This window comes from Halichoerus grypus, chromosome 2, assembly GCF_964656455.1.
Source record: "Halichoerus grypus chromosome 2, mHalGry1.hap1.1, whole genome shotgun sequence".
NCBI classification, from domain to species: Eukaryota; Metazoa; Chordata; class Mammalia; order Carnivora; family Phocidae; genus Halichoerus; species Halichoerus grypus.
In genome coordinates this window covers 105697125-105714678 of record NC_135713.1, presented here as the reverse complement: position 1 = coordinate 105714678, position 17554 = coordinate 105697125, and the positions used below count along the sequence as shown (strand labels likewise).

Genomic DNA, 17554 nt, shown 5'->3' with positions numbered 1-17554 from the left:
GGATGAAGGGGAGTGGGAGATACAGGCTTCCAGGTATGGAATGAAAGCCACGGGGGTGAAAGGTAAGCATAGGGAAAATCCTCAGTGGTACTGAATTAGTGTTGTATGGGGACAGACCGTAGCTCCTCGTGTTGAGCACAGCATAAGATGTAGAGTTGTCAAATCACTATGTTGTACACTTGAAACTAACATTATATGCCAGTGGCACTTCGTTGTCACCAAAGGACTGACTTGGTCAGATTTGTGCTCTAGGAAAAATTGTTGTACAGCCACATTCTACCACAAATTTACTTATTCTTCTGCTGTGACTGCATAAATGACAATGGACCATAAAGCTTCAGATATCATTTGAATATGAATTTTGTATAAATCCCAAATTCCAGAAATACTGTGTCACATCCACATTTCATGGGTAGAAGGCTTTGTTTACCAATAGCTGTTACTTCTCCTTATTTCAAACTGAAGTTACCCATGTAGATTATTGAATCATAATTCCGTAGCATACTTTACATATAAATTATATAAATACTCTTTTTTTTTTTAAGAAAATGGCCATTTTATAATGTGACTCATTCCTGTACTCTAGGCTTTCTTCTTTGTTTCCTTGTACATTTCTACAAACGTTAGAATTATTAACCGTGAAGCTTCTCCATTTGTCTTTACCTTTCATCATCCCTGAGAGGCTGCCACCTGTGGTGTCCATGGCAGTGAAACTTTTTTTTTTTTTTTTCAAATTTTTATTTAAATTCTAGTTAGTTAACATATAGTGTAATATTGGTTTCAGGAGTAGAATTTAGTGACTCATGACTTAACATATAACACCCAGTGCTCAACACAACAAGTGCCCTCTTTAATACCCATCCCCCATCTAGCCCACCCCACACCCACCTCCCCTCCAGCAACCCTCAGTTTGTTTCCTAGAATTCAGCATCTCTCGTGGTTTGCCTCCCTCTCAATTTTCATCTCATTTTATTTTTCCTTCCCGTCCCCTATGTTCATCTGCTTTCTTTCTTAAATTCTACATATGAGTGAAATCATATGGTATTTGTCTTTGTCTGATTGACTTATTTCACTTAGCATAATATACTCTAGCTCCATCCATATTGTTGCAAATGGCAAGATTTCATTCTTTTTGGTGGCTGAGTAATATTCCATCACACACACACACACACACACACACACACACACACACCACATTTTCTTTATCCATTCATCAGTTGATGGACATTTGGGCTCTTTCCATAATTTGGTGTTGAAAATGGTGCTGTAAACATCAGGGTGCACATTCCCCTTTGAATCACTATGTTTGCATCATTTAGGTAAATACCTAGTAGTGCAATTACTGGGTCGTAGGGTAATTCTATTTTTTACTTCTTGAGGAACCTCCATACTGTTTTCCAGAGTGGCTGTACCGGCTTGCATTCCCACCAACAGTGTCAGAGGGTTCCCCTTTCTCTGTATCCTTGCCAACATCTGTTATTTCCTATGTTGTTAATTTTAGCCATTCTGACAGATGTGAGTGAGGTGGTATCTCATTGTGGTTTTGATTTGTATTTCCCTGATGATGAGTGATGCTGAGCATCTTTTCATGTTTCTGTTAGCCATCTGGATGTCTTCTTTGGAGAAAGGTCTGTTCATGTCTTCTGCCCATTTCTTAACTGGATTATTTGTTTTTTGGGTGTTGAGTTTGATAAGTTCTTTATATATTTTGGATACTAGCCCTTTATCAGATATGTCATTTGCACATATCTTCTCTCATTCTGCAGGTAGCCTGTTAGTTTCGTTGATTGTTTCCTTCCCTGTGCAGAAGCTTTTTATCTTGATGAAGTCCCATAGTTGTTTTTTTTTTTTTAATTGAACAGCTATAGATGCATGTTATAATGGTTGTTGGGTTTTTGTTTGTTTTGAGAGAGGGCATGCGCATGTGATGGGGGGCTGAGGGGCAGAGGGAGGGCGGGAGAGAGAATCCCAAGCAGGCTCCATGCCCAGCTCAAGCCCTAATGCAGGGCTCAGCCTCATGACTCTGAGATCATGATCTGAACCAAAATCAAGAGTCAGTCGCTCAATCAACTGAGCCACCCGGGCGCCCCTACACTATGTAGTTTAGATCACGCATGAGGTCATGTCAAGTACTCCAGCAAATTTAGGTTAAAGAGCCATAGAACAGTATTTCCCTTCCCAGAAATAGTTAATGCAGGTCTTAAAATACTGCAGTTTCTTCAATGATTTTGCTGTATCAGCAGATGGTCACAATAGAAAGTTTTTGTTCCCCCATTCATTCCCATCATATTCTGTCATTTTTATAAATTATTGATGGCTTTACTTTGATGAAATGATAAGCCCAGTTTTTGAAATAGATTGAGAGCATTGACTTACTATTAAATTTTTTTGCCTTTGTAAGTTCCCTTTCAGCATTTCCTATTTATAGCACTTTTTAACCTTTCATCTGATTAGCTTAAGCTTATAAAGCATTTTATCAAAAAACTTGAGATTCTCTCTCTTTTTTTTTTTAAAGATTTTATTTATTTGACAGAGAGAGATAGCGAGAGCAGGAACACAAGCAGGGGGAGTGGGAGAGGGAGAAGCAGGCTTTCTGCCGGGCAGGGAGCCCGATGTGGGACTCGATCCCGGGACCCTGGGATCATGGGATCATGACCTGAGGTGAAGGCAGACGCTTAATGACTGAGCCACCCAGGCGTCCCCAAACTTGAGATTCTCTTAAGATGTGCTCAATGATTTCACTTCTTGGAACCATAGAGGCAGCTGGAGCAGTAAGATGTAAGGGAGCAGGTGTTTCCTATAATAGGGTGGCTTACACTTGTGATGTTGATTTCTCAATCCCTTTCATAACAGTATTGGCAGAAATAAGTGATATTCAGAAAACTCAATCCAAAGATGACACTTAAATTGTAAATAGAAATCTCATCTGATTTTTCCTGTTTCTCTTTATCCTCTTTCCATTTTCTCTGTCACCTGGAAACTACATATAACTGGATCAATGTATTAAGGCACATGTTTGGTTTTATAGTATATTCTCTCACAGAATGGACCAACATGAATATTGATATTTCTGGAAAAGAAGTAGTAGAACACAGGCACTACTGAGAAGTAATACATTTAGATCAGTCTAGTAGGCTTTTGTTGCCTAATTTAGGAACACTGGTTGCACACCCCTCAATACTCGGTTACACTTTGTTATGTAGTCATTTTATTTTGATAACAACATGAATGGAAGAAAGATATCTTTTAATTATTTATTAGTTTAGTGATGGCATTAGAATTTTTTTACTATTGGAGATACTCCATGAAGATCGTCTTTGATTTACTGCTGTAATGTATAGGATTCTAAAAATGCATCTATGATCATAATATTTTTTTAAAGATTTTATTTATTTATTTGACAACACAAGCAGGGGGAGTGGCAGGGGGAGGGGGAGCAGCAGAGGGAGAGGGAGAGGGAGAAGCAGGCTCCCCGATGAGCAGGGAGCCAGACATGGGGCTCTATCCCAGGGCCCTGGTATCATGACCTGAGCTGAAGACAGACTTTTAACCGACTGAGCCACCCAGGTGCCCCTGATCACAACATTTTTAATGATCCAAAATTTATTGTATTCTCCTTAAACATTACCATTTTGTGATATCTCCTCATCCCTTTGCCCTTCTGAGTAAAGTGATGCTAATAATAGCCTGTGATGGTCTTGGGATCTTACATGTTTAGTTGAACCTAAGATGGTCTCCTACAGGGTATGTGGTGACAGAACTGAACAATATAATCAGGCACTTAATTTAGTGCCTATAAATAAAAATTCTATCCATAGAATAAACATTTTTCAAATGTTCACGAAATGTGTATAAAAACTGAGCGTATTTTAGGCTTACAAAGGAGACCAAATTTCTCAGAGTAGAAATAGTACAGATCATATTTTTTTGACTACAGTGAAGTGAAACCAGAAATTAAAGGTTGAGAAAAAATACTGGTCACATAAAGTTTTTCAAACAGTATTTTAAAGAGGAAGCTTGCAATTTTGAACAGGTGATATACCACAGTGAGATTATTACACTTAAAATATGTGAATACAACTAAATTATTCGTAGTCTTAAGTAATTTTATTAACAAGAAAGAATGAAAATAAATTAACTCAACTCATTTCAGGGGCGCCTGGGTGGCTCAGTTGGTTAAGTGTCCTGGGATCAAGCCCGGAGGTGAGTCGGGCTCCCTGCTCAGCAGAGAGTGTGCTTCTCCCTCTTCCCCTGCTTGTGCTCTCTCACTCTCTCTCAAATAAATAAATAAAATCTTAAAAAAACAAACAGCTCATTTCAAGATGTGAGTAAAAGAAAGCCTTAAAGAAACCCAGAACCCAGTATGGGGATTCTGCCAGATGCTAAATATGTTCAGTCCAGTTGCACATTCTGGAACTGGGAAATTACCAGAGGATGGGCAACCCACAGGGCCTGCTGGAAAATGGACCTGAGCAAAAACTCCATTGCTCACGTGACCTTCCTAAGCCCTACTTTGGTGGGCCACATTAAGGGGGGTGTGGTGGGGTTGAGCATAAATATAAAATACTAGGTATAGGGACACCTCTAACTTCAGGGATTATACATGCAAGTCCTGGCTGGTCAATGGAAAATCTTGTCAGAATAGACAATTTTTTCATAAAATATAATTACCAAAAAATGAAAAATAAAAAACAACTTAGGATCAGGTAGAGATAGACTTATAACCATGGAAGAAATGTTTTAGGTTGTCTCCCCATTTTTCTAAAAAACAAACTAAAAAAACCCTCCCTTAGTGATGTTTTTTATTTGTTCATTTCATAGTGGTTTTACGGGAATGTACTATTAATTTAAAAAGAAATGTAGTTTAATGCATTTAATTTTACTAGTGGTATCCTTTTAGCAGCAGCTTGTCTTCTCTCTCTCTCTCCCTTTTGTCCTTTCTCTCCCCATTTTTCTTTCATTCCTTTTTTATTATTCCTTTTTGAACTATCAAATTTTAAGGAAAAGATTGAACATAGAAAACTGTGGCACCTGTCAGGAAAAGAATAAAACAAAAAAGACAATAGTAATTTTTTTAGATGCAAAACAGTAAGTGACTATTAGCAAATTTAATCCAACATTAAATTTGGCATTTATTCCTGGCAAAATTTGTTAATGAAATAGGAATAGAAGAATATGACTTTAATGTGATTTTTGAAATAGCTATTTGAATCTAAACATAAACATACCACTGTTGAGAATGATCTAAATGCCAGAGAATGTCATCTTCTAAAACAGACCCCTGGAATCTCAATATATTTTTTTCACTCAGGAAAAACAAAAAAAGGAGAGAATTATGAGTGGCTATGTAATTCACAGAGTCATTCAGGGATGATCTAGATGTATTGAGGATGCTGCCATCTTGGCTTCTGTCTAGTTGGAAGATAGGGAGAAAAAGAATGAGTAGGAGTGGTTTAAGAGTCAGGCTGGGTTATGACATATCTTTTTTGCTCACATTCCATTGACTGGGAGATGTGATCTATCTATGTACCTAGGAAGAAGAGTAAAAAATTTCGGTGATAGTCTGTCACGTAGAATTTTTAGCCATTGTGATGAGAAGAGAGTAAGAGTGCGTTTGAGTGAGTGTGGGTATAAGTATTGGCAAAGAGACAAGTCATTAGTTATTTAAATGAATGTTTAAGTCAGAAAAGTCCAGGAAAATCAACAAATCAAGTGAAGAGAGTTTAACAAGGTAACCAATTAAGTGATAAACATGCCAGTGTGTATTGCTGATACTTACTAGCAATAACCAGTTAGGAAAAGCAGGCAAAATAAAGGTCCCTTACAGATTTGTATTTTACTTACCTTGTGATGTGGGGAATCCTTTGGAATTCTAGAGTCAAAAACTACAATCAAAAAGGCATCAAACTTTTGGTTGGTGAAGGAGTCAAACAATTAAAAAAAAAAAAAAGGGACATTGCCACTTCCTAGTTTGCCTACAGTAAAGCAAAAGGACCTCATAAATGTCTCTTTGAAACCGAAGGAGAAAGGAAGCCCTGAAGAGTTTGTAGAATATGGGGTTGTATATGGGAATTAAGTTTATAGGGCTTAGAATTACTAGTTTAAGAGTTTTTATTTTGAAGTGTCATATGTTTTATTGACTCTATTACCTATACTTATTTTAATGAATATGAAGATATCTATAGAGATTTTCTTGGGTTTACTTGAAATTTCAGTCCTCAAAACTGTTTTTTTTCAAAATTTTCTATAGCGCTCTTTCTCTTAAATTATACATCAGATTCTTGTGAGCTTTTAAAAATTCTAGTGCCTGAAACCAGTTACACCAGAATCTCTAGAAGTGAGACTTAGCCATCAGCAATTCTTAATGTTCCTCAAATGATGCCCAGTGTGCTGCTCAGGGCGAAAACCACTCTGCGGAAATGTTTGGTTACATGCTGTGGGTTTCCTCTCCTCCTCAGGATTCCTTATTGTGAGTTTTAAATGAAATAATGTGTGTAAAAGGCCTAACCTGTGCTTAGCACACGTCTTGCTTGTGGTTAGAGTTTAGTAAATGCAGATATAATATTGTGATTGCTATTTAATCACTCTGATGAAGAACATACGATACTGAAATAAATGTGAAGAAATAAGCAGATGTTCTCTTGCTCAGATCTGGGCTTGAAATACTTACTTTGGCTCATTGATTAAATTGTGCATTTTTCTCAAGCTTACTTTATAAAGATTTGAATGAAGCACCTAGAAAGGCATAACCAGAATAAGACTGAAAGTAGAGTAAAAATACCCAAGTAGTCATGGTCTGGGACTGATGGAGAGAAAAACAGTTTTATCAGAAAACCTGGGTTATAAGCTAATTCCTAAATTATAATTTGCATTTTTGTCACTGAGACATATATGCACTGTCATTTTTATCTCATGAAGCCTGGGTCCCAGTCATTCTAGACCTAGCAGTGTAAAACAGCTCCTTTACTCACAAGTTCATCAGATCGAAACTGGTCTAAATTCCTCAGTGGACAGCTACAACAGTGATGATAAAAATCTTGCTGGCTACCTTGGCATTTGAGTTCCACGCTGGGTTTAATTAGTGACTGAATTTGCATTGCCGGACCCTATTGATGAGATGGGTTCAGATTGGCATCTACAGGACTCAAACTCTTTGTTAAGCCACTGAGTTAGGAGAGTTCACATCCAACAGATTTTAGAAATTTGGATGTAGATATATTTCAGAAATTCACAGTTCCCTATAGTGAAACAATGAGGGATCAAAAAAGGGAATTTTAAACCAAAGATCAAACTGAGGAAGTTTTGAAGACTACGTGGTTAAATGCATTGTTGTAGGCAGATTTTCCTTTAAGGTTTTTGGTCTGTTGCATAGCTAGTGTGGTTATACATATTCTGCCAGGTTTCATGGAAAGTATATCACTATTGTTACACAAATCTTTTGCATTTTTAAAGGTAGGAAACTTTTTCTGTCTAGCAAAATTCCAACAAAAACAACTTTATAGAAAATAATTTCTGAAAAATTATGGGTATATGGAGGCTTATAAAGTGAACAGTGATATGATATGCCACATAACCTAAGAAAAATAAAGGATTCAGCTATGTGAATTCCTGCTGGGTGAAATTGCTGATTTAATGCAGTGAAATATTTTCTAGTTTTAAGGACTCAAAATCTCAAAAGAACAAGAAATGTATATCCTGGTAAGTGGCACCACAGGAGCTAAAATCTTACACCAACTTGAAGACTAACCTTATGGGTCAAGGCAAATGTCAGAAGGCTATAATTACCAACAGAGGTAAACAGTTCAACCAGAACCATTCTGTCTTAAAGTAGTAATTTCACAGTCAAGGAGTACCAAACTACTTGCTTATTGAAATCCAGTGTATGGACTTTTGAAGTGAGTTAGGCTGTTAGCACTTAATTTATTTGGCATTGCCCTGGAGTCAGGATTGCTGGGTAATTATCTTCTAACAACAGAAACCTATTAGAAGGTTTCTAATTTTATCTTAACCATTTTAATGGAAATATTTCTTAAATGATCATGTACTTTCTTGGAGGATGAGAGTGGGGGTTAGGCATATGGAAGTAATAGAAAGAGAACAAAACCAGAAATTTGGAAGTCTGTATTCTGGTTCTCTTGATGTCATTAACTTGAGAAAAATCAACCTTGGCTGTCACTCAAAGCCTAGAGACCTCATTTTTTTCTCATTTCAAAAATGAGCTTGCCAGCCTTGCCGCTTAGATGTCGTCTAATTGAACATTTGTGTAAGTTAATTGAGGTGTCTAGGGCAGGTTGTACTTGCACCACACTTACAAAATTTGTTTATTGTAGTCGCCCTTGCCAGTTTCCCTTTTGTTGACGTATCTGTGAAATCTCACCAAGGCCAACGGCATGAAGCTTTTCCCCTGTTTTTTGCTGGGAGCCTTACGTTTAAGTCTTACTCATTTTGAGTTGGTTTTTGTGTGTGGTGAAAGATAAGGATTTCTTTCTTCTTCATTTGGCTATCCAGTTTTCTCAGCACCATTAGTTGAAGAGACTATCCTTTCGTCATTGTCTACTTTTGGTGCCCTTGTTGAAGGTCACTTGACTATATATGTGTGGCATTACTTCTAATCTTTGTTTTTTGTTAATTGTTCTGTATATTCTACATAGTACCTGAAATCCTAGTCAGAGCAATTAGGCCAGAAAAAGAAATGAAAGCATGCAAATTGCTAAGGTAGAAATAAAATTGTCCCTTTTTGCAGATGACATGATCTTATATGTAGAAAACACTGAAGACCTATTTTTAAAAACTCCTGGAGCTAATAAACAAATTCAGTAAAGTTGCAGGATACAAAGTCAATCCACAAAAAATCAGTTGTATTTTACGTACTAAATGAACAATCTGAAAAGGACATTAAGAAAACAAATCCCACTTACGACAGCATCAAAAAGAATAAAAGACTTCAGCATAAATTTAAGGAAGTGAAAGACTTGTACACTGAAAACTACAAAATATTGATGAGAGAAATTAAGACACAAGCAAGTAGATACTTTTATTCATGGGTTGGAAGACTTAATATTAAGATGTCCATACTACCCAAGGCAATCTTCAGATTCAGTGTAATCCCCGTCGAAATTCCAATGGCATTTCTTACAGATACAGAAAACACAGTTCTAAAATTCATAGGAACCACGAAAGACCTTGAGTAGCCAAAATAGTCTTGAAAAAGAACAGAGCTTGGGAAGCATCACACTTTGTGATTTCAGAATTGATCACAAAGGCGCAGTAATTAAAACAGTTTGGTACTGGCATAGAGAGAGATGCCCTTTTTATTTTGGAACAGTTCTAGGTTTACGGGAAAGTAGCAGATGTAGTACAGAGCCCTCCTCATGTGCCGCTCAGCCAGTTTTCCCTAATGTCAGCATCTTATGTTACCCGGGCACGTTTGTCAAAGTTGAGAAACCAACACTGGTGTATTATGTTAACTAACCCGCAGGCTTTATTTAGATATCACCAGTTTTTCACTAATGGCCTTAGTTGCAGGATGCAATCCCCAGTACCACACATCACATCTCGTCTGGGTCCGTTTTGAATAGTTGGCTGTCTCTTCCCATTATTCCCAATATTTCTGTGTTGTCAGCGGAGCCTCAATACTGTTGCCTTTGTTTTTTCTGTAGAAGGTTTTTATCTCTTCACATTTGTACATCTGAGCAAACCTGCACCTGAGCAAAGATAATCACACTTGTTGGAAATATGTGGAAAAGAAGAATAAACAGTTTCTGATTTTATAAGATTCTTTGGTGATTAACTTGTTTCAATTTGGGCCTGTAGGTACCAAACTGTTTTGGTCATTTACCTTCAGGAAATTAATGCCGTGGCTCCCAGTGTATTCTTGGTGTTTGAGGTTAGCAGATCACTGAGCACTCTGGTTTGTGATGTGTTGCTGTCCGTGTCCCCCCACTCATAACATCTTGCAAAACTATAGCATCATGACCAGAATATGAGTCAAGATACAGAACATTTCCATCACTCAAAGACCCCTCTGTTGCCCTTTTATAAGTAAACCCTTTTCCCTCCTGCCCCTGACACCTTCTTTTGGTGATGAGTGATTTTTTTTTTTTTTATTAAAACCTGGATATTTTTTGGTATTTCTGGATTCTGAATCTTATTAAACCTTCTGTTTTAGCCGCCTTCTTTTGACACCACTCTGATAGAAGTGCCTGTTGCACTTGGTCAGCCAGGAGGGTGCAGAAGGCAGGGTTCCCCACTAGGCCTCCACTCATACCTCCCTGGGATTGGAAGGGGGTTCCAGGCTGCCCAAGCATCTCCACAGACTCTATTGGGGGATGGGTGGGTCAGATCCTTTTTAACAGCCTGGCATGAGTGGGATGGAACCACAGTTTAGTCTTGGTGTTTGGCTGAATGAAATAGACCAATTAGTGTCTGAAAGTTTTCTGTCTTGCTATGCGGTCCCTTACTGGCTCTTTGGATAGAGAGCAGACTTTTTGTTGGAGCTTTTTTCATCTGTGCTTGTTAGCATGTCCGGGTTGTGGGCGTCTTTAGCCCCAAATTCGTGATCTATGAGGCGAGAAGAAGGCCAGGACGCTCAGTGAGGACGCTCAGTGCTGGGACTTGCCTTCAGGGCTGGGGCCCTATCCACTCTGCCTTTCTTCTCTTCACCTTTTTGTTTCCTATGTTTTATATATGTAATGTCCAGGGGTTTTAGTTGTACTTGGCTGGAAGAATTAGAAAAATACTTTATTCTGTTATTTTGGAATTAGAAGTCTACTTCATATCTACTTTTGCAGTATAGTTTTCTCAACAGCAGAGTTATCTTCCTAATTATATTTTGCTTATTACATTATAAAACTAATTATTTTCTCAGGAATGTACCACCCGGTGAACATGTAAATGTTCTGTATTTTTTCACATTAAATCAGGTAATTGAGTTTATTACGTAATGTGAGCATTATTTATATAAAAATAATAGTTTTGAAAATGCTGTTAGCAACTTCAGTGTCTTTTAATTCTAGCAACGGCACTGCAACATTCAGAGAAATGATACCTGGATTTTTAGTGGATGTGCAGCAGGGATTTTTCTCCAGAAAATCATTTAGTTAATCTATTTCATAGATTTCTTCAAAAGAAAGTATTAATAGCTATGATTAATGAATTTCTGCCACAAGCCAAAAGAGACATGTATTTGCTAACGTGGTATTTTTAGCTAAGAAAAACTTGTTGTTTTTTTAAAGATTTTTTTAAGATGTCCATTTGGAGATTCTGTATGTATTTTTTCGTCCTTCTCCCTTCCACAGCTTTCCTTCCATAAGAGACTAATGCTTTTAATCTTTGTATGACTGATGAAGATACCTAAAAAAAATATTATACCAATATAGTGGTATGCCATATCTGGTGGATACTAATATTATAATACTTTTCCTTTTTATTAATCTGTTGAAAATTAAAGGGTGGAGATTTGATAAATTAACTGTTTGCAGTTGTTTATAGCAAATTGAAACAGCGTTTAAACCACTCTGCTAAGCTCATTTCAGTAGTTGGAGTCCCTTGTTTGAACATCAATTTCAAGCTCAGTTCTGTTTTCTCATATTGTAGCAGATGGTTTTAGTTACAGATAATTCATGATATTTCAACGAAGTGCACATCCCCTTTAGCAAGAGATCTATTTCACTTTAATTAAAATAATACTAAACATTACTGCGTTTTGCTTAAGAGAGCAAATATTTGGAAAAGTTTATCCTCAGTTTTTGTGCATTTTGTACAGTGATATCTTCAGTCTTGTGAAGGCAGGGCTTTGTGTTTGCAGTTCTTCTTAGTGTTCTCTCTCCTGTCCACCTTCAGTGAGGATTGAATTCATCCTTGCCTTGGATTTATCATATAACTCTGGATTGGTCACCTAAGGGGTTTAATTTCAAATTCATGCCATCTTTGTCTCTGCCTCTCGGTTATATTTTCCATTTATGGGCATTATTTTAAAATTTCTTTACATTGCTCAAACAGCAGATATGATCCAGCTACTTCATCTACCTAAAATTAAATTGAAAATCAGTAAGAAAAAAGAATTTCTGTGCAGCCATATTGGGCACACAAGCTCATGTTCTTTACTTAAGCCTTGCAGATGTCCACCTTTATTGATGATGAGAGAAGTGTACGGCTTCAAGTAGGGTGTGTTATTTTTCACTTCTTAAATTATAAAGAATTTAGGGGGTGCCTGGGTGGCTCAGTCGTTAAGCGTCTGCCTTCGGCTCAGGTCATGATCCCAGGGTCCTGGGATCAAGCCCCATGTCGGGCTCCCTGCTCAGCGGGGGGCCTGCTTCTCCCTCTCCCACTCCCCCTGCTTGTGTTCCCTCTCTTGCTCTCTCTCTCTGTCAAATAAATAAATAAAATCTTAAAATTATAAAGAATTTAAATAATGGTAATACCAGTGTTAAAAACAATGTCACCATTTGAAAACTCTCATACCTTTTAAATTTGTACTAACCATAGGAAAAACAACTTGATAATATGTATCCGGAATCATAAAATTGTCTGTGTCTTTTAGTAAATTCTTCTAAAGTAGAGCTAGGTGTAAGGAAATAATCTGAAATGTAGAGAACAGCACTTGCGAGGGATTATTTGGCAATATTAGAATTGTATTTATACCACGATTATTTCAACATGCCTATAACAAAAAATTATGACATGAATAGATACAGAATTCTTAAAATGTGTTGGAATGGAGTTTTTGTGTGATAGTATAAATTTAAAGAGCAGCACTAATTGTGTATCTATATGTGGCGCACGCGCAGAGAAGACAAAGGAGGCCACAGTGTTTTCTGTTTTGATCGTTATCATTAGGAAATGGAATGGTGGGTTCCTTTTCGTTTTATTTCTTTGGATTTCCAAATATCCCAGGGGGGGAAGAGGAGTACGTGTTTGTTTTGTTTTTTTTTTAAATCTGTTTTTCTTGATTCTTTTTCTTTCTCTTTTTCCCTTAACCGGAAGCATATATGTGAATGTCAGTAGCTTGGCAGCGCAGGAGAGGGCAGTGTTTCCTCTTGTCCGTCCTGAGGGCCTCCCTGAGCTGCCCCAGGAGCACCTGATCTGCCTAGGAGGAACCCAGACAGTTGTGTTTAAATGCTCTGCGGCGTGTTCTTTCTCCCAGGTTCTGATTCTTTACGTGGATGAACCCTGAGCTGTTGAGAAATTGGGCTCATCGGACAACTTAGGCTCAGAGGCCCTAGGGAACTGAGGATGGACAGACTGAATGAAATCTCTGGCAAACTTTTCCACAGTGGGACTATTTGAGAATCCCTTTTAAGAAGGGAGGCAGAAGCAGTTGTGTTGCTGCAGAGGAGATGACAAAGCCTTGTAGTCACAGGGAAGAGGGATGTGTTTTGCCTCTTTAACACAGTGTGGCTCCTCTCTGTCCCACAGCTGGCCCTGAAGGACCCGGTGCACACGGTGTCGCTGCAGCAGTTTATCTACGAGAAGCTTAAGGCACAGCAGGAGCTCCTGGGAGAGCAAGGCTTCCAGTCCCTCATGGAGACGGTGGACACAGAGATCGTCACCCAGCTACAAGAGTTTTTGCAGGGCTTCTGAGAGCACATGACCTGTGGCTGCCTCCCCTTGCGGAGACAAGCCAAGGAACCCGGCCTGCCGTCTGTGTGTGAGAGCCTGCTGAGGCGATGAAGAAATCCCTCGTGTATTACAAAGACGTGAAGACCATGCATTTTTACTACAAAATTGAGTGAATACATCCCACACAACTAAAATCACAAACCTATTCCTCAAAAGAATTTAATTTTATATTTCAGAGGGGCCCTGTGTTTACTAGATATAGATTTGATGACACTAGCTGCTTAGTTTTCTGTTAAGAGAGAGGAAACCGTGTGATTACCTTTTAATCATGTGCTCTTAACACTTGAGAAGATGAAGGTTAATGTCTGCGATGTCTTTCTGCAACCAGAATTAATATTAATTTGGCTGCTTTATCCCTTTTTTAAGCTAATGAAACTGCAAGTTTGAAAGATGACAAAGCTGTTCAGATGATGCAATTGAAGAAATGTGTGCACCAGGCAAAAATATATAAATAGTGACAAATATATATTACTGAGGTTATCTTGCAAGGGAGTTGCTTTCATCTGACCTAGAAAATATGTTTTATCAAATGCTTTTATTTTCATTTTACTAATTTGATACAAAAAATTAGTAAAGGGATTTTTTTCTCGTTTTATTTTCAGTAATACATTTAGTCTTTAAATGCGTATCGTAAGGCCCGCGGAAGGGAACCTGTGGTACTGCGGCTTCGGGTGGGAGACCTCTGGTCGTGATTTGGCCCCAGCTCCTTTATTACTCTTGAAGGCCAGGAGCGCTGTGAGCCCCGAGAAGCCCCGGGCAGCCCGCAGACCCCCCTGTGCTATGACGTGGCTGTGACAGGCCGCTCCGCACTTACCCATCCCAGGCTCCTCACCACAGGGGTGCATCGGGCCCGCAGTATTATGGGTGCACCTCGGAGGACCCAGCAGCAGTCCCCAGGGTACCAACACTTATGTGACAAGTCTTCCTTCCTTATTCCTCCAACACGCAGTACCAAAAAAGGGGAAAAAGGAGAAAATAAAGCCTTACTTTGTTTTACTTGCCATTTATTATAAGGAACCTTTAAAGCATTTTTAAGGAAATACTCAAAAGCAGGGTTGGAAAATGATCTTTCTATAGAGAGTTGGGTACAGTATGTGACTGCAGGAAACCCACTGCCCCTTTGTAAGCTCTGGAACCCAAAATGTATGGAAATACTTGGTGTTTTCAGCAAGAGAAAGAAAATATGGTCCAAATTAAATTTTCCAAAGATACCTTTGATTTGTCTGATTATTTTTCCCACTCCATGAAAAATGAGTTTGTAAAAATTGCCCCATGGTTGAAAGGGATGTTTTCTTTCCTACTCTGGGTGTTGGCTCTGCCCTGGTAGGTGATGCTGTATGTACTAAGTCCTCGTTATTCTTCTTTCAGCTCCTCTTTTCATTTAAAGACTTAAAAGTTTCTCTAATGTGATATTTCTTTATCATTTTTATTCAGTCCTCAAGACTGATCTAAGAAGAAGAATTTCTTTTTGTTGATGTAATTATTTTCATTTAGGGCGCTATTCCCAGCGTTACCAGAAATTCTCAAATGTGCTCCAGTTTTTAACTTATAGTAAAATAACTCCTCTTTCCAGTTTCCGACAGATTTCATTATAGTGTTATAGCAAATATTACTGAAATAGCTATGTTGCAGAAACAGTAAAAAACTTACCTCAGGGAAAGAGTTTGGTTCATTTTTTTATACTGAAATGTTTAAAATAAGCTTTAAGTAGGAACATTAAGTAACATGACTTAAGTAAGGGACATTAAGTAGGAAGTGTTTAACACAGCACAGAAAAAATTCATGTATCTTGAAATTTTAAGTGCTCAATTAGACATAAAATACAAATTTTGATTTATGGAATTCTGTTCATTAAAGCAGCCTTACAGCAAACATTATTAAGTTTTGGACAAACGAGTTAACTCAGCCAGGCCTCTGGTTGAACTGTGGCTCCCGATACAAGGTAATGATCATTTCTATTCCATAAATATAGCTTCTTTTCTCTTTATCTTATGTTTCAGAGACTTCTCCATTCCTCTAACAAAGGCCCATGTGGCCAAAAAAACCATTTTAAAGTTTTTATTACAAGTGGTCCCTTGTCCATCTGTCTCCCACCAGTCGTTTTAGAGAAACCACATCATTGCATGTTAAACACCCATATTTATTGTTTCCCTTGAGAATCTTCACCTTAGATCTTTATTTTACCTACTCCTCTCTTCAACTTGTAATTGTTCAAGTTCCTGTTTTGTGCCATGGTGCTATGCTAAATTCTGGGATTAGAACAGGGTACTTACACCTTACGAAATTTTATAATTCAGTGGGAACACATACTTGCCAACACGCTATTAAAAAATAGTGGTTCTAATGGAAATGTATGTTCTGGAGCAACAGGAATGTGGGGGAAGGAGACCATATACAAGAGAGAATGTATAATTTGGCATGTATTTAAAAACTACCCTGAGACAGCATAGTTTGGCAAAGTGACGTAGAAGTCAGTGGCGTTATGCTGGAACTGGGACGCTCTGATTTCAGACTCAGCTACTTGAAATTACTCTGACATATGGTATCGTCAGTGAGGTTCTGGAAATGTTAGAGCTCAACAGCCTCACAACTATACCTCGTTCCACGAATTAAAACATAAAGCTCACCTATTAAGGGTAGTGGTCTTCTGCTCTACTTCTACAAACCTTATAAATCCCACACGAATAGAAACTTAAAAGTTGTTGGAGAAGTGATAAAAGGAAGACAAGAGATACATGTCATGGAAAAAAAAACTCTTCCCTCAACTTACAAAAACATTTTAGTCTATAGAAGCATTGAGAGAATAGTATAACGACCAACAGCCCTTTATCTGGATTCACAAAATGGTTTAATTTTAACACGTTCTCCATACATACGTACACACACACAAATATATATATACTTTTGCTGAATCATATGAAAGTAAGTTATAGACACTCCACCCCCACATAGTCCAGCATACCTCTAAGAATGGCATTTCTCTATATATCTACTAATAACGTTAGAAGGTTCACGCAATAATATGAACAGTTCATACTCCAATTTTCCCCAATACCCCAAAGATGTCTTTTATATGCTGCCCATTAGTTTTATGATCCAGAATCCATTGAATGTGTATTCATTGCATTTGGCTGTTCAGTTTTTAAATCTAGAATAGTCCTTTTTACATGTCATTGGCTTTTTTGAAGAATCCCAAACAGTCGTCTAGTAGAATGTCATTTACGGCCCAGAGTCCTGATTATTTGCTCATAATTCGGTGTGGTTAACATTGGTTGGCAATGAGACTGCGTTGGTAACGTGGTACACCTGCCTGGCATCACGTCCGGAGGCCCGCGATGTCTGCTTGTCTCTCTGGTCATACTGTAATGGTTAAGGTGGTGACAGCCAGGCCTCTCCTTTATGAGGATAAGTTTTCAAAGAGAACCTTAACAGTCCCAGAAATTTCCAGTCGTGGTTATGTTTCCTTTGTTCTGTTTTGTTTTTACCCTAGAATTCTTAACCGCTACTAGCTTGCCTTTTCATTCACAAAAAGTTCTGCAATTGTATTTTAACCTAGAAAGGTCTTGTGGCTGAGCTATGGAAAAGGTATACTGAACCTGGTGTGGGTTTCATCAACCTTCTCAAGTTCTGAAAATCGATTATTGCCTCGGCACTCCTCTTAGCCAACATTTCTTTCCTCTTTTTTTCCTCTTTCTTCCCTCAGCCCCCCACTCCCTCATGTTTTTGAGGGGTATATAGATCTTGGTAAATACCAGTATAACCTGAACTCATACACCACTAAAAATGAAGAAACAAAGGGAGGTGCTGTCTTTCTGTTTCTCATTTGGGTTTGTAAGCCATTGGCCAAGAGGTAAAAATAGCTTTTATTATTTTTATCTATCTTTTCTTTAAAATGCTTTATCACATTTCGGCTGGACTTAAAAGGCAGAAACAT

At 38.1% G+C, this 17554-nt stretch overlaps 1 protein-coding gene across 1 annotated transcript in view; it reads left to right on the top strand.

Moving 5' to 3' along the window:
* Positions 1-14831, top strand: part of IPO11 (importin 11) — a 217116-nt gene extending 202285 nt beyond the window's left edge. The window contains exon 30 of the mRNA XM_036070953.2: positions 13417-14831. Coding sequence (XP_035926846.1) covers positions 13417-13581 — 165 coding nt within the window. The 3' untranslated portion in view covers positions 13582-14831. The remainder of the gene's footprint in view (positions 1-13416) is intronic.
* Positions 14832-17554: the final 2723 nt, after the last annotated feature.